At 40.2% G+C, this 18,036-nt stretch overlaps 2 protein-coding genes across 4 annotated transcripts; both read right to left on the reverse strand.

The window, feature by feature from the left end:
* Positions 1-86: 86 nt before the first annotated feature.
* On the reverse strand, positions 87-13,540 carry LOC115770557 (helix-loop-helix protein delilah). 3 transcript variants are annotated; one of them, XM_030715868.1, is made up of 2 exons: positions 12,322-13,540; positions 87-1,495 (listed from the first exon to the last, which is right to left on the reverse strand). In XM_030715868.1, exon 2 carries the CDS (start codon positions 1,493-1,495, stop codon positions 266-268), a length of 1,230 nt encoding a protein of 409 aa, XP_030571728.1. In that variant the 5' UTR covers positions 12,322-13,540; the 3' UTR covers positions 87-265. The 3 variants fall into 3 exon arrangements, with proteins under 3 accessions (XP_030571728.1, XP_030571729.1, XP_030571730.1); XM_030715869.1 differs by lacking the exon at positions 12,322-13,540 and adding an exon at positions 3,230-3,251; XM_030715870.1 differs by lacking the exon at positions 12,322-13,540 and adding an exon at positions 2,685-2,879.
* On the reverse strand, positions 7,053-9,157 carry LOC115770555 (hexokinase type 2-like). Its single transcript, XM_030715866.1, has one exon. The coding sequence runs from the start codon at positions 9,075-9,077 to the stop codon at positions 7,722-7,724; it is 1,356 nt and encodes a 451-aa protein (XP_030571726.1). The 5' UTR covers positions 9,078-9,157; the 3' UTR covers positions 7,053-7,721.
* Positions 13,541-18,036: the final 4,496 nt, after the last annotated feature.

Consider the following 18,036-nt stretch of genomic DNA (forward strand, 5'->3'; position numbering starts at 1 on the left):
CTTTAAAAATGCTTAGTTGACTAATTTGGTTATCGAGAGAAACATATGGACATGGACTGTCTGCTATGAGCATGAATGTGCAGTTGCCTGCCACTCTGCCTGCCTGACTGCTATGACACGATGAATTCCGCGGCTATTGCTTAAGTGAGGTTAGGTGATCGCGCAACTATAAAACTAGGTTAAACTTAAACGCAGCAAGTAACAAACTACAATTATCAGTAATTATTAATTATTTAATAAACTAACAGGCTGCCTGCTTTGCTGGTCACGTGAGAAATATATCCGGAAACTCGCTATGCAGCAGATCCGAGAATGGATGAAAGCTGTCCAGTGTGGCCAGAGGGCTGATGCATGCCGAGGGCTGCTGATCGCTGGCAAAGTCAAAGGAGTCCGTCGAGTGGTCCAACAGTCGCAAGCTTAGCTCTACATCTGGCTTGTCCAGTGGCAAGTTCATCGATATAGGCAAATCCCCACGTGAAGGCAGCACAGAGCCTGCAGACGTCAGCAGATCAGGATGGTAGCTACTATTGAGGCAGTGCAGCGAATCACTATCCGACTCCAGCAGCAATGTGTTGAGCTCGCTCAGCGCCTGCATGCCCAACAAGCTGTCCGCGTCCAGCGCCACGCTTCCATGGACGCTGCCGCTGCTGCTACAGCTACTAGAGGCGGCTGAGGACAGCGACGCATAGGCCGAGCTAGGCGAACAGGCGGCCACACAAAAAGTGGGCGAGCCCACGGAGGAGGAGGCATAACACGATTCCGGCGAGCTGCTGGGCGCGCTTGTAGTAGTTGCCGTTCTGGGCGTGGCTGCTGCAATGTCTGCCTTCGACTGTTTGCTTTGTCGCTTGGTGGGCGTTTTTTTGTTGGCCTTGGCTGGCTTCTTGGACTTGACTGCCGGCTTAGCTTCCACCTCTAGTTCGAAATCCAGCTCTGGTTCGGTATCTAGGCTAACATGCGCCTCCCGGTTAGCGCTCTCGCGCAAACACTCGACCAAAAACTCGCTCTCGTAGCTGGGATCCTGCAGCGATTCACTCAGCATGCCAATGTACTTCATGGCCAGACGCAGCGTCGTTATCTTGGTTAGCTTCTCGTTGGTATTGGCAGCATCCTCACCCGTAATAGACTGCGGCACGCAGTGACGCAGCTGCTCAAAGGCCATGTTGATCTCGCGCATGCGTGTGCGCTCCCTGGCGTTGGCCGTCTTGCGGCGATACTTGCTCAGCGGCGGCGCTTTCGTTTTGGTCGAGCTCTTCGCCTTGGCCTTGGCAGCGGGTGTCGCTGCCGACTGCAGCTCTGCGGCAGGCGCGGGCGTCGTCTCGAAAAGATCGCCGGGCAGGCGCTTCTGTCGCTTCTGACGCAACGAATACTTCTCGCCGCGTCGACTGCCCGGCGTTGTACCGGCCTTGCGCTTGCGCGAGTCCGCTTTAGGCTGAACGCTGTTTGGCTCCATATCCAAGTCCGCGTAGTTGTGCAGCTCGCATTTGCTGGATTTCATCTGCAAAGACGTTCAAGAGTGAAAGTTCGAATCAGTCATGGATTTCAATTGATTGGTTATGTTTTGGGCGGCTGCCTGCTTGGAAGCAGGCGTGGGCTGTGCCGCACCAGCAATCAAAAGCAATTAACAATTTGTTTGAATCGCCCAAAAATGCTGCTCCATCAAAATCCACTTGGGAACGGGCCAAACCAATGAAGCGTAACTTGTCTAACCCACCCGCTAACTTCCGTAAACGGTTCAAATTGCTGCGCATTGAAGTCGCAGTGGTGGTGCCGTGTGGTGGTGTGGTGTGGGCGCTTCCTTCATGTCGCCATCGTAAAACCCACTGAAGCCGAAAAACGCATCAACCAAAAAGTCATAAACAAATTTATTCTTGGGCAGGGTTCAGCTTTTCCAATTTGGACTTCATTAAATCCCAATATTTTCCAATTCTACAATTATTAGCTGCATTGTGCAATTTCAATCGAAACGCATCAAATATAAACTAACCATGAGCTTATCTGGCGAGTGGCCTAAATATTCATTCTCGAGCCTGACTCATGCGCAGTTCCCAGAAACGGACAAAGCGAAAATGATTCGTCAGTGGCTGGCGTTGCTAATCCTAATAAGGTTGCCTCAAGGTGCCAGCTGTGGCACTTGCAACGTGGCTGCAGCTCATTGCAAATATCTCACAAAACCAGACACATGCTCTTAATCTTAATCGTTGCGCAATTGACGAGTGCCTATCAAATTAGAGGCACAATCAATCTATTGGAAGAGGCGTGTCCAACAAACGATTTGGGTTAGTTAAGGCTAATATAATAATACAATGCCTACCGAAATAATTGGCAAAGAAACGCATTTTAATATTCATATTTAATTTCAAAACAATCAGGTGTTCTCTAGTCGCGCCGAGCTATCACATAAAGACACACCCATGACAAGTAAGAGCCTCTAGTCGGAAGTTCCCGACTAGGCGGGATCCTGAACCCTCTGCTGAGAACATTAGCTCGTTTGCTCTAGCAGTAATAAAATTAAATGAACAAAAAAATATAGTTCCCTTATTTTAACTTTTTAACTAATTCTAAGAAAGATAACAAATCGATATAAAATATGTAAAAATAAAAACATATAAAAAATGTAGTTTAAATTGCATATTATTCTAGAAAAAATGAAGTTTTCTCTTTGTCAAAACAGTTTCTTGACTTACTCTGTATAACCACAATTTTTCTTTAATAATTTATGTGTTTCTTAGCAGATCTTGATGCAATTTTTAACAAGAGATCTTAAATTGGTGGGCTATACAAATTGGTTTGGTGGAGAGCTTTAGCTACATTCCAAATTTCTCTAGCTCTTATAGGTTCTTAGATCCTTGCGTTCATACATAAGGACGGGCGGAAAGAGGGACGAGCATGGGTAGGTCGACTCAACTATTGATGCTGATCAAGAATATATATACTTTATCGGAGATGCTTCCCCTTGCCTGTTACATACATTGGCACAAATACATAATGCCCATTTTACCCATTTTAATCGTTGCAGGGTACAAAAAGCAACCGCTGGAGCTATGTTTCGTCACTTTGCTCCACACCTTAAGAGAATATTTCTGAATAGCGGTGTTTATGGTCTATATACAATTTGCAGGGCATAAATGTTGCAACCAAATGTGTGCATATACCAAAGGGCAAGGTTCTATCGAATATATGTATATATATAAATATATGTATATAGCGGGTATAACCCGTCCTTTCATACAAGCGTTTTCCGCCAATTTTCCACTGTTGCGGGTGGAATTTCCGAAATCGCTGAAACACGTATTCACCAAGTTCTTATGTAGAGCTTTGAAAATAGTTTGAAGCAAATTGGACAAAACTTAAATTTAATTTTTACCGGAGAAGTCTGGATTCTGCGAAAAGTGTGAAACACGTCCCAAATGATTATTTATATATATCTTTAGAAAATAATTTGAAACGGAATGTCACTCACCAAATCTTTGACACCCATTTCCACGAGGGTGGGATGAATTTTCAAAAAAATCCATGAATTTGAACAAAAAAAGTTTCATCCAAACGTTATTCGCGATTTTTCGATACTTGAGGAAGGAATTTCCCGAAACCTTCATCAAATAAGGTAACTACAGTGAAAAGTTCAGCTTCCTAGCTCTTACGGTTTGGGATGTGCGTTGATCAACAATCAGTCAGTCAGTCAGTTAGGACAAAAAGTTTTATATATAGAGATAAACTCGTTCTGTGTGTGGTATAAAATCATATATATTTCAATTTAGCAGTCTCGAGCCTTTATAGTTTCTGACATCGACGCTTTCACACAGAAGGCAAATCGACGCAGCTCGTCGTCCAGATCAAGGATATATATGTACTTTATGCTGTCCGACATTCCTCCTTCTAACTATTGTATACATTCGGACAAAACCGATACACCCTTTAATATGCTCAATTTTCAAAGGGGTACAGGGTATAAGGAGTATTGTCGCGCTAGTACAAAAAAGCAAGAAGTTTTGGATAACTTTTGAAAAGTGTCGTAAGAAAAATGGAATCATACCTTGGACATTTTCAACAATAAATAAAAGTTATTTCACAATGTAATTTAATCTGTTTGTAAACAATTAAAAATGATTCTTTTCAAGATATTTGCTGTCTACATTGAAAAAGCGAATCAAAAGATACAATGAGTAATTTTTTTAAATCTAGCAATCACTTTTTCCACGCTTGAATTACCAAATTAAAATCTTTCCACGAGACTCTCACATGTGATGTGTATTTGTTGGCTGAAGTGAACATTGAAAAGTTGTCTTTAAATGTTTGCCCAACAATCAACTCTAGCAACAATGTTGTTGAGAAAGTTTGTTGCTTTTATTTCTTGTTTGAATTTTTGCGGTAGGTTAACTGTACTAAATATTTTGCATGACTTTTTCCACAAGCTTTTCATTCTATTTATTTATTTATTTTGTTTTTCCTGCGGTTGCGGCCGAAACAAAAACAACAACAACAGCAATAAGAGACGTGAGTAACGGCAGGCAAATGACAGCTTTTAATGAATACATTTTAATGCAAGAATTAAGTTACATCAAATGTAACTTGAAGCCCGTCACGGCGTCATCAACAACAACAGCAGCAACAAGTTGCCACCGCCTAAACAAAATGTCGAATGCTAACGCCCTTGCCTGGTGCTTGGATTGCGCCTTGGCCTCATAAATAGCCAGCTCTGAGGCTGTGCAGAGGTGTAAATCTGCGGAGATTGATTGCAAACAACGTCTCAACGGAAAGAGACAGCAAGAAAGAGAGAGAGAGAGAGAGTGATAGAGATAGAGAGAGAGAGAGATCGTGTGTCCATGTCAGGTTCACATAAATGGACAATTTAGTGCAGATTGCCAAAATTGGCGACAGATTCTTGTACTGAGTCTTACCCGGCGCGGCCCAGTCTCAGTTGGAATCAACTTGGCCAATTGCTGGCACTTGTTGCATAGCTTTGACCATTCCAAGAGATTCGTGGCTTAAAACCAGTTGTTTTTGTTGTTGTTTACTGATTGTTGTCTGTCGCACATTAAGGCACTTTTCATCATTTACTGTTAATCGCGCTATAACAACCAGACTAGGCTGTGTGAGAGATCTGTTTCTAAGTTAATATATCGGACGAATTGGCAACTAACTAATGCTAATGCTAATGCCTAAACTACTCGCTTCCTATGTAATCTTCGTGTTTGAGTTGCAACATTGCCTTAGAGTTCGCCACTTTCAGCACGTTCTGAAAGGAATTCACTTTGCTCTGTTCGTGTCCGCTTTGATTTCTGTTTGCTGCCCTCGCGATTTACATGGCAATTAATTTTTGCCACGCGACGTTCGTTGCATGGAAACATTAAAGCCCAACAAAGAAAAACCAACGACTGCTGAATGATCTTTTGCAAAATTTCCCAAAGAAATAATAAATAATCTGGTTTTTGACCATTACACCAACTATTAAATCAAAACTGATATATATAAATATGTTTCCTATCTAGAGTAAAACCATTGCCTTAGAGTACACAGATGTAATAGAATGCCTGCCCAATTAACGGGGACTCGTTGAGATATGGCCAACAAATGAGTTTTAATTATGGTTAATTAATTATAAAGTAAATATTGTCGCGTTTCCGTAAAGCACTGATAAGTAGTATTAAAAGTTATTACTCATTAAGTTCGAGAATAGAAGAACGCTTTCCAAAGCTCTTAAACCTGAATAAAATGTATGAAAGTAAGAATGCAGGCTGAAATCTCAGGTTGGGAAATGTGTGTTTTGGAAATAAATCTGAGAGATTTTTTTTCATATTTTCTTAAAAACTCTCGTTTTGCCGCACTGGTAAAAAGCATACTGCGAGTTTATAAAGTTGATATACCCTCCAACTATAGGTCATGAGGCGTGTAATTGTAAGTAGGTGCACAAAAAGTTTACGCGACATGCAAGAAACAAGCTGCAATTAAGAGCACTGCACCTTCGCGGCTGACCCCCCTCCAACCTCTCCGGACAACCTGCCAACCTTCTGCCGAGAAGCGTTTGCTCGGCCGTTTCATGCGGTTGCTTTTGGCGCCAAAACGACGTGAAAATTAGCAAGTTCCGTGTGTTGGCTGTACAAATTGCATGCGATTAAAGATACTCGCAGCTAATGAATGTTCTGCAACACACTGCTAAATGTGGCCTGCGTGGGCGTGGCCGGCCACAGGATGTGTAGGCAGCGGCACAGGATGCGGCGCTGGCTTTTGTACTTTCTCGCTTGTTGATTGCCAAATTGGAAGCGCGCGTCGCTTTACGGTTGCTGCTTAAGTTTTCAATTACGCGCTGGCACAATGCGAAACCAATTGAAATGCGCAGACAACAAACATACACGGCCAACATTTCCTCCTTTTTCCGCTCACCCGGCCTAAATTTCCCATGCAACAACAGTACACTAGACAAAAGACGCGCCGTGCGTGCACCCAGCCATAAAGGGGCAGGGCGGGGTTATAAAATTGTTCTACGTTCGGTTTTCTGTGTGTGTATTTTTTTTTTTGATTTTGTTTTTTTGGGCGAGCAGTTGTCTGTCTAAAGTGCACTTGAAACTGCCGCCCAGCGGACTTCTGCCTGTCCCCCACTTGTAATAGCTGCATTTTCAGGGGGTAGTCAATGCATTCGGAACTGTTTTTTGCACGCATGTCTGCATGCCACAAAGTTTGGCTGGGGGCTGGAAGTTGGCACGAAATGGAAATGAAACGTTCGCATGGGTAAACAATGCCAAATATATAAGAAAATCTAAAAATGGTTTTATAGGAATTGGAAATTAAAAATGGAGCACATTTAATATCGTCTGGCTAATTGTCTTACATAAAACGAATACAGCTTTAATCTTTAAAAGATTAAACATGAAATTGTAATTAGTTAAATTAGTTCATTAGTTTATAAAAATATAATTTAACTTAAGTTAAGCTACACGTCCTAAGCGATTACCATGGACTCCCCGGGCTAAGTTCTAGCAGTGTCAAAAAAATAGTATGATTATTTTTAAGATCATTTATTTTTTATATTTTGTCAAAAAAAAAAAAAAAAAAATGTTAACTGGTTATTTCAGAAAATCAAGTTGAATGCATCATGTTGATAGTACTTGTTGAACATTTTTCAAATAAAGTGATATATCTGAAATTGGATCAATTTTACGATCCTTAATCGCTGTTAGGATCCTTAACAAATTTCTTTTTGAAATTCTCCATTTTATATAGATAAGCAGAGAACTAGAGCCCAACGCGCACCGAGCCGTCTTTGGCTCTTCACTTCATCATCACTTTAACATTTCCATATTCTCAATAAGCAGCTTATGGTAATTCGGATGATAACGTTTATACATTCCACCATCAATACCCACTGCCGAGTTGCAGACATTCATCTTTCTGATCAGCAGGCCACGAGCTGGGCGGAACGCGTTGTTATTGTCTCGCACATATGCCATAGGTTATTCGTGGCCATGGCGATGTTGCAGTACTGACCAAGCGGTTTTGAATCAATCTCTGCGGCCCTCGAACTTCTATTCTGTCTGAATGGCCTGTGACGGGATACCTCTGAAACATTTTGGTGTTCTCTGTTTTTTTCATATAGCAGGCATTGCCCACAATCAGGCCAATGCGGGATTTGGGTGGTCTGTGGGCGCAGGCAATCATTGTGATATTGATCTGCCCATTTCTACGATCATTAGCCGCTTAACGAAAAAGTTGTCGAAAATTGCAATTCATTTACATGAGTAGATGGCAGCTACTAGAGCCGCACCGCGCCCCGAGCCGTCCTCGGATAGAACTAGCTCGTATTCCGCTGAGCACTTAAGCAAAATGTTCATGTTCTCAATTAGCAGCTTATGGTAATTCGGATGATAACGATACATTCCACCATCAATACCTACTGACGACTTGCAGACATTCATCTTTCTGATCAGACAGACGAGACCGCAGGCCACGAGCTGAGCTGAACGCCTTGTTACTGTCTCGCAGATATACCGCAGACAGGCGAGATCCTTCTCGTTGCATGTTCTGATGCCCAGGTTATTCAGGACCATGGCGGTACTGCGGTACTGGCCAAGGGGCTCTGACTCAATCTCAGTTAGAAAGCGAGACTCGAATTTCCATTCCGTCTGGATGGCCTGTGACATGAGACCCTTGAAAATTACATCTTTCCTCATCAGGTCCAGTACGATTTGACGCACTATTTCGCCTAGATACACGCCAGAGATGCACTTGTCAAAGGTTTGCGTCATCGGATCGGGCGTCAGCTGGTCCATGGCCTTATCGTAGGATGTGCGTATGAAGTCCAATACGCCATTGTCTCCAAAGGATCCCCACTCACAGTTGACAATCATGTTCCGCTTACGGCTAGTCTGATACCTCTGAAACATTTCGGTATTCTCTGTTTTTTCTATATAGCAGGCATTGCAGACATTGCCCACAATCAGGCCAATGCGGCAGTTGGGCTGCCTTTGGGCGCAGGCCATCAGGGTTCCCGTCGTATCGCTTAGTATGGCAACAACCCTGACTCTGAGATCGAGACGGCTATCAATTGCCTGTTGCAGCATTTGGACAACATTATGGCCAACAACGTCTGGGCATTTGAAACCCTTTGTCCAGTTGACCAAAACGCCCTTGTTAATGGCCGTCTGTTTGCATGGAAACGAAAAGGTGAAGCCCAGTGGCAGATTATCCCATGCAATTCTATGCTCTATGCAAAATTCGGCCAGACACTCAGCGATATAATCAAAAAGTCTTTTACCCGAGCCAGTCAGTAGATTCTTGCCCAGGACAAAGCTCTTAGACTGGATATCAACATCTTTTTCGCTTTTAAGATCAACCAATAAAACACGAAAATTCGAACCGCCCAGATCCAGTGCTAGATACTTGCCCCGCTCCTTGCCTGAGGGTACATCCTGTACGTAAGTAATATAGCATTTCACCGTGGAACGCAAATTTGTTTCTTTCCGTAGGCCCATTTCGATTTCTTTGGTCAGGCGCTCAACAACCTCGAACATCTGATCTTCGGTTAGCGTGAACTGCTTGCAGATCTCATAGGCTTCTGGGAATTCTTGCTGTGGCGAAGCCATTCTTAAAAATCTGCCAAGGAGCGGGGCGCACAGCTGGCAAACAAAAATTTAGAATTTGTTGTTGAATCGAGTTTCGAGTTGTTTGGAAAACTGAATTAAAATTCAAGTTTTCAAATGGGCACAACAAAAGCCCAGATCCCTTGGGGCTTTCGCTTGCTGCGCCTGCGCGCCTGTCATGGCACAGTTACCGCCATATATGTGTGCACAAGCTACCTTCATTATATAAACACCTTAAACAATCATTTTTCAAATTAAATTCTGTTTTGACCGACTTACAAGGCCTAATATTCCCGTGCAACAACAACAAAAGGTAAACAAAGGCGCTCTGTGCGTGCGTTGAGTCGTGAAGGGGCAAAAGAGGGCACAATAGGCACAGGGTTACAATTCGAGTTTTTTTTTTGCCGTTTCAGGGAGTAGCAGTCTATTCAAAGTGCACTTGAAAATGCTGGGGAGCACCCGCGCGCCCCGGTTGCAGTCGCTGCATTTTTAGGTGTAGCCATTAAATTTAGAACTTTTTTCTGCACGCTTGTCTGCACGCCACAAAAGGTTGGATGGGGGGTATGTGGGAGCGGAGTTGTGAGAAAGAGGGCAGTCGGTAGTGATTAGATGGAAAATGAAGCGTCTGCTGGAAAAAAATGCAGCAAATATGCGAGAAAAACTGTAATTGTAAATAAGCTGGACAAGCAAAAAGCAATGAGATGAGGCAGAGAGTTGGTTGGATCTTTCTGCTTAGAAACATTTTTTTTATAGGCTTTAAATATATATAATAGAATGTAATGAGTCTGCAATGTCTTGTTTTCACAAGTTTCCATGCATCAATATATTGAATAATTTATATTTCGAAGTAAAGATTTAAACTTAAATAATAATGGAATATTAACTCGACATCAGGCTTCCTTGAAAAAAAACAAGCCTTTTATAAACCGAATATATTATAGTATTTTTTTTGAATAATAGGGAATAATTTATAATTCACTTGGATTTGATATTTAGATTAATGTTAGTAACAGCCCTCGCATTGTGCAAGTCTGTGACTGAGTCTGATTTTTTTTATTTTTTTTTGCCCCAGCTCTAAAATTAGTTTTTATTGTATGCAAGTTTCTTCTCTTTTTTTATTTTTTTTTTCGATTTGTGATTCCTTATTTGCTTTTTGTGGAAAGCATCAGAAATCTGCTGCTTCTTCTTGGACTTAATGCGACTGTTGTTGCTGTTGTTGTTGTTGTTGCTGTTGCTGTCTCGTGCTGTTGCCAGTTGCATGTGGCCGCTTTTATTGTTTCCCTTCAGCACTCTGCTTGCGTCTCTGCTTCCATTTGCACCTCGTGTGTGCTGCCGTTGGGCTGATTTTATTTTTAGTCTGCTTGCGGCGGGCTTCTGATTTTAAATCTTTGTTTTCTTTGCTGTTTTTTGCATCTCTCGATTTTTGTTTTATGGCTTTTGTTGTTATTGTGCTGGGTGGCTTGTTGCCATTTCTATTTTTTTTTTTATTTTGGCATGCTTCGCTTGAATTTGTTTGATTTTCCATTTAAGTTGAGTTTGTTTATTAAAATTGGCACACGTTACGTATGTGTGATATGCTTGTGTTCATATACGAGATGGCAATGTGTCTCCGCCTCTTTGTCTCTCTCTTTCTCTTTCTCTCCCTCTCTTTCTCTCACTCTCTCTCTATGCAAATATTTTGGTAGCACTGTATGGTTATATTACCAATTAATTTTTTTTATTTGTATGATTTTTGACAAATTTAGTATCATTTGTTTTGACCAATTTTCATTTGTTTTTTCATCGGGGTGAAGATAATAACAGCTATTCCCACGTCGAACAAATAATTGGGTCATGGTGCCATTTATCTAGGAATTTTTTTAATACCCTTGCAGAGGGAATTTTAATTTTGTCGTGAAATGTGTAAGTCATAGAAGAAGACATCTCCGACCCCATAAAGTATGTATTTTCTTGATCAGTATCAACAGCCGAGTTGATATAGCCATGCCCGTCTGTCTGTTTCTATGCGAATTAGTCTCTTAGTTTCAAAGCTTTCTAAATAAAACTTTGCATATGTCGGAGCCTGCTGGATCGGACCACTATATCATATAGCAGCCATAGGAACGATCGGTCGAAAATTAAGTTGTTGTATTAAAAACATTTTTGTTTATCAAGAGATCTTGACCAAACTTGACATTTAATAGATTTACTATGCGACTCATATAAATGCAAAATCCTATCAACATCGGAACACTATAACATATAGGTGCCATAGGAACGATCGGTAGAAAAGTGGGTTTTTGTATTGAAAACTTTTCCGGCATTACCTATTTTCCCTGTGCTTCTTAGATACGGCAAAGCATTATGAAAAGGTTGGGTCTGCGAAGATAGCTCTGCTTTCTCGTTTATATGTTTTTAACTTTTTACCAACAACTTATAAGAATAGAAAAAATACTTATGATTTTTAAATATAGGCATTAATTCGTTTGTGTTAAGATTAAAATAATGCGATAAAAATGATTTTGAGCATTTCCATTGAATATTTGTGATAAATGAAATGTTCATCAATAAATCGATTAATATAAATAACTTGAGGTGTTTATCATTCATACATCTCTTCATGAAAATCTTCATCTGTTATCTGTTTTTCTCTATAGTATATGTCTTCATGAAAATGCCTAAATGTTTGTTTACAAGCCGAAGAAAATCGAATAAAAGTCATTACTAAATCATGAGAAAATGAAAAAGAGCAGCGGCAAATCGAATAAATTTCTATTTACAAATAATGATTGATCTGACCAATTGGCAGAGGTGATGTGCAGTAAATAATGCTTAAAATAGTACAACAAAAATCGATATGCCTTGAGTCACAGCTGCTGATGCATTAATTGAAATTTATTGTCTTTGGACAATTCCTTGCCAAAATTATATTCAATTGAGTGGAAGTTTTCGCCTTGCGCCATGTTAACCCAATAAAGTTCATGAAGGGCACGCAAAACAAGAGTTCTGCTTGGGCGCAGAGGAGGGGGTGGTACATTTAAAACTGTTGACAAGTTGCCTGGCCCCAGCCCAACCTCAACGGACCAAAACTTTTCAACACCTTGGGCAAATAAATGCGTCGCTTGCTGCTGCGGCAAGCCCCGGGGTCGCCTCTCCGGGCAGCTCCCCCAGTTGCTGCCTGCTTCTTATTTCTTGTCTTGTCTATTTTTATTGATACAACAACGAAAACAACACTAACAACATATGAGATATGTACATATTTATTTACCTTTTTGATTTCATAAATCCAAAAATTGTGTGAGCTGCTCGCCTGCCGCTGTTAGCTGTTGGTTTTGTTGTAGTTTTGAGTTTTTTGAATATATTTTAAGTTTGGAACTGAGAAAACTTTAACACTTTTTAACACTTTTAATGGTATTTGTTTTTATTTTATTTGAATTTTTGCTTCATTAAAGTTAACCCACAGACATTGTGAGTATACGAAAACAAATTCGAATCAATTTAAATTCCACAGCATCAGCTAATTAGTCATACACTTTTGTTTTGCATTTTTTTGTCGGGTTTTTTTTTTTTTGTTTTGTGACTTTATTTTAAATTAACGCTTGCCTCATACATACATTTTGGCAGATTAACACAATAAAAGTGATATTATTTTGATTTTTGTTTTTTCCTCCGAATAAATTCTTTTTATTTCCTCAAACTTGCCTAGCAAGACTTGTTTTATATTGCTTATATTTAAAAAAAAATTATATCTTTAGTTTTTTGTTTGTTTTTTTTTTTTGTTTGTCAAAGTCAGCGGACTTTGAAGAATATCTGTTGGATACGCGCGCTGCAACTGTATGTAGGAAAAGCCTCGAAGAACAGTTTTTCCAAAACGTGCGAGCCGCGTGTGTCAGCAGCGTGCCTGCAACTGTGTATGGATGTGTGTGCGCGCGGTTGTTTGCGTGTGTGTGTGCGCGGCCGGCTGCTAAAAATATCCGTGAGTACGCGCGCTGCCGCTGTGTATCTATGTATCTGTATCCAATAACCCGAGATGGCGCACAAAAATACACGGCCCGCCGCCGTTGCTGCTGCTTGGAGAAAGGTGCGTCTGCGTCTCCGTATTCGACGTGCTGCGTCCGCTTGCTGCGCCTGTTCGTTATGCACTAAGCAGCATCGATTGTCGTCGTCGTCGTCGTCACCCGTCAATGTCGTCCACTCAGTTGTGTGCGTTTATGCTGGGCACCACTTAGCTTTGACTCCGTTAGCCAAGGCAACACGGCGTCTGAATAGGCTTACTGGGCCTGAGACGGGCTACAGTTGTTGTTGTTGTTGTGGCTGATATGCCCACACAGAACATGCTCCGGGAACCCGGGACCGGCACTTGTCTGATGCGCTGAGCGTGCGGCGCGCTATTGAAACGATCAATGAACGAAATGGAACATTAAAAAGCAGTACTTTACGTTTGTATCTTACAGATACGACTACGAGATGAAGCGAGCCAGCTCCACAGCCGACCAACAAACTGCTAAACCCACTGCCACCGTCGAGATCGTTGCTCGCCAACGCCAACACAGAGTCATTGAAGCCCAAATCCCGCTGAGCAACAGCAAACCAGTTCTTGGTACTCTCCACTCGTTCCACACTCGCACTCACCCACTCAAATCGCTCGGCTTGTGTGGGTGTCTCTGCGTTGGCAGGCCGGTCGGTTCGGTCGGATCTGCTGCTCTTGAGTGACTTTTTCGATTACACTTTTGATATTCGTGTTCAATTTTCGTTTTCATTTCGAGTTGAGTTTATTTCGTTTGAGTGCTCTCTGAGATTTGTCTGTTTGGGCAGCGCTCTGGTATGATCTAATATTGCCAGGCAGTTATTTATTTAAATTTATTACTAATTTTTTATTTATGTCGCTACTCTGCATTTATATATCAGTCAAACAATGTTATTTTTGACTATCTTTTACTCTTTTTCAGTCAGATTTTCAACTTAATACACACTGCTGATTTCTTTATAACCTAACTATTCAGAATGATGATCGCATAGATTCATCTCCACTATGTTAATGGAGTATCTTTGCTGTGTTATGCATTTTGAGTGCACAATGGGTCAGTCATTAACACTTATGTTTAATAATAGCATAAAAAGTAAATTTGTTGGGTTTAACTTAAAAATTCAATTATAGCTTACTTTTAAATAATAAAAATAATGATTCGAAATATGTATGTTCCTAATTGACTTTTGAAATATTTAAACAATTCAGGTTGCATAATAAAGAATTTGAGCAATATTTTTTAAAATTATTAAAATTAAATATGTTATATTGCCAGATGTATTAATACTAAATGCATGGCTAAGCTTAATAATTAATTTGATTTTGTCGGTAGAAAAAGTTTACTATTGCATTCAGAGCTGGCTGTTATTCTTTTACAAAGGCAGATCGCCCTTGTATGCGATTCTCAAAAGTTTGTTATAATTTTCCTCTATTTTTTACTATTAATGTATATTATTTTTAACGTCATGGATGATACGTTGATCCCGACCCAATCTTAATCTTTCTTTCGTTTCCAATCTATCTTTCCTTCTTTTCTTCTGTAGCTGTTTTAATGCCATAGATATGAATATGGGTTTGATTCTATCTCTTATTCTCTTCGTATTATTTGTTTGCCTTATTTTAAATTCATTTTTTCTTTTTACTTTCATCGGTAAATATATATTTCACACCACCTTCAACCTTCACTTTGGGACTGTTTTATTTATGGGTAATATATATTGTTAATTTTAGTTGTAATGCTTCAAAATTGTTTCTATTTACCTTTGTACTGAAATATCGTGTTGGCATTTAGATTTGTTGAGCTGCCTTTAAGATTGAATTTGTTTTGCTCGGCGTTCGGCTTATTAAAAGCCAAATGTGTTATGGTCATTTATTTAAGCAAATAATTATAATTACAATTGGCAACAGGCAATCGGTAATTGCAAAATGGATTTGCTCCTGCGGGCAAAACAAGTTGTATGACGACATTCATGTACTCATTCGAGATACTATATGAATACCCGTTGATAAATTGCTGGCTGACAAGGCGGAGCGGCTGATCGACTGAGCGACTGACTGACTGATCGACCGATCGACCCAACAGCAGCAGCAGCTGATTTGCTAGACTATTCATTTGTGTGTCGATCAGTTCGTCGTTGTTGTCTTTGGCTTTTATGTTCTGTGGCACACACATAAACAAATAAATCATGATGATAACAATTAATTTTGATTATAATTTTTCAGCAGCTCCGTCAGCTGTTCAAAAGTAAGCTGCATAAATTTGTTCATGTCGCAAGGTCAGCGAGTGAAAAATAAAAGCATGCAACATCAATTTGATTTGCGTGCGAATCGTGACGCTTTTGGGGAGTGACTGCTCTGTGGGGCCGTAAAAGGTACAAAGCATACATATTTAAAATGCTTATATAAGTCTACAAATTGGCCAATAGCATTCGGCCATAATATGCTGACAACTTAATCTATAGCCAAATCCAAAGACAGGAACATGACCAAACGCGCCATAATTAAAAAACAAACGTCACATTTTGATTATTTGTATGCTTTATTTTTTTTGTTTTATACTAGAGCTTAGAAGGTCAGAGGCTTAGGTAGAGGGGATTGTTTCAGATTAAAAAAAAATATTAATAATTTTATTATAGCTTATGACATTTCTTTGCCTCCATGTAGCTTTCGTTAACATTTGCTTCAATTAAAAGATATATATTTTAACTTTTGTAAATTTAGCTTTAAGTTTAATTTTGGAAGTATAAGTTGTTTTCTATTCAAAATCTTAGCTCAAACATGCAATACTTAGTAACGCCCATGGCTGCCAATTGCTTATGCAAATGTTCTAAGGCGGCTGGCCATACACACATTTGAATTTTCTACTCGCTTTGGCTTTTAATTACCAGCTTGCAAATCGCATTTACCTTAATATGGTCACAAAACGCGAGTCCAAGTCTATGAGTCGTTGGGGGTACTGAACGACGGCTATTCATACTACTCTCTTGACTGGTAGGAGGCCCGCTTAGGAAGTAGGAGAAGCGACGCAGACCTTTTATGGCCTGCTTTGGGAAAGCGGTGAGAAAGCCAAGTCTCAGTCTCCGCTAGATACTCAGCCGTGTTGGCTAATTGTGAGCATCGCTTTGGGCCAGCTTCTAGACAAGTTGTTGGCGTCGCTGTTAACTGCGCTTTGCGTTGGCGCTGGGTCGACTTTTGTGCGGGGGCGTCGCGACGTTAATTTTATTTATATTTTACGTAAATTTATTATTACAAATATTGTTATTGCCGCTTTCAAGCGGAAATACACTCGAAATGCCAGCAAAGCCGCCGCCCACGCGCCAATTCGATCTAAAACAACAACCACCTGCACTCTGGGCCGCTGCGCCGACTCATTCATTCATTCATTCATTCACTTGGGCAAGTGGAAGCTGGCGCATGAGTATGATCTTTGTCTATGGCTAAGATAACCACTTGTGTGGACTCGACTGGCAACTGTCGAGCGTAAATGCCAAGCGATTAAGTTGTTGTTTCTAATTAATTTTGTACGCATTTTCATTCAGTTTTTGCTTTTTTTGTCAAATATAATTTGCATAAGTGACGGCCGCCTAGAAAGTGTCCCTGGCTTTGGGCGTAGGCACGTGGGCTATTTTAATTAATTCGTAAACCAGCTTATGAATGGCGTAGTAGACTTTTTATTGATAATACATATGTGAAACACATTTTAGGAGAGTTTGACAAACTATCTAAATAATATAGTTGAATATATCAGGATTATGTATTTGAAATGAAATGCAAAATGGTTTATTGTATTCAAAGTAATAAATGATATGGCAAATTGTAGTTTATAGTAAACTATCAAACATTTTAAAAAATCAAAACAAATTAAATGAAAAACAATAGTTTTTTTTTGCTCGTGGTATTGAGTTATTGATTAAAGACTATGAAGACCAAAATGAATATGTGTGCCATCCATCAATTTTAATATCAAAAATAAGCTTCCAAGTAAACCATGATGAAAGATCTGCTTTATGTGAGTTTGATGCTAGTTTTATCACCCTGAGTGACATAATTACCGTGGGCACATAGATCACACATCTGAATGTCTAAGCTGATATGGAAATGGAAATGGATTTGTTGTAGGCGTGTTTTCATTATGTTGGCCAACACAAAAATTTAAATGCCTCAAGTTTACTCACACCGATTGCTCAATGGTCGAGTAATGTATATAGAGCTGGATTAATAGGTTGTAAAATCGGTCAGATTAACTAATGACAGCCAGAATGACTGACAATTCGAAATTAATTCCTGTCTAATTTTAACATGGCTGCGCTTAAAAAGACAGAAATAAATAAAATAATATGAGAACCATTATAATCTAAAACTAATCGTGTATTAATATTAATACGTATACGCTGCCTTGCTGACAAAGCATAACAAATCATGGGCAGGCACGAGAGGTGGCAAATGCAAAAGTCAAAGCACGGGCAGAGGCAGATCTTGGCCAAGTTAATCGTGAGCGATGGCTGTGACTGTGTAAGTGTGTGAGCGTGAGTGTTTGTGTGTGTGTGTGTGTTATGTCTGCTGCTCATTGAAACGTGATTTTGACTTGTGATTGCCCATTTGTTGCTGTTGTTGTATTTTTATACCCTGAATCCATTGAAAATGGTTAATAAGGGTATAATGTTTTTGTGCAAATGTATGTAACGGGCAGAATGAAGCATCTCCGACCCCATAAAGTATATATATTCTTGATCAGCATCAAGAGCCGAGTCGATTTAGTCGTCCGTTTTTTCGTCTGTCCGTCCTTCCGTATGTATGAACGCAAGGATCTCAGAACCTATAAGAGCTAGAGACTTGAAATTATAGCTTGAAGAATAGCTGTAGGTCCTCCTAGTTCCCGCGCAAATCAAGTTTGTTTGCCCAGCAATATTAGCCACAATTTAAATATAATAATAACCGAATATCTGATAGTACAAT

This window comes from Drosophila novamexicana, unplaced genomic scaffold (assembly GCF_003285875.2).
Source record: "Drosophila novamexicana strain 15010-1031.04,08,12 unplaced genomic scaffold, DnovRS2.1 tig00004557-arrow-arrow-pilon, whole genome shotgun sequence".
NCBI lineage: Eukaryota > Metazoa > Arthropoda > Insecta > Diptera > Drosophilidae > Drosophila > Drosophila novamexicana.

Excerpts from the sequence above, each read along its gene's own strand:
- LOC115770557 (XM_030715868.1), bottom strand. The coding sequence starts at position 1,495 with ATGAAATCCAGCAAATGCGAGCTGCACAACTACGCGGACTTGGATATG.
- LOC115770555 (XM_030715866.1), bottom strand. The coding sequence starts at position 9,077 with ATGGCTTCGCCACAGCAAGAATTCCCAGAAGCCTATGAGATCTGCAAG.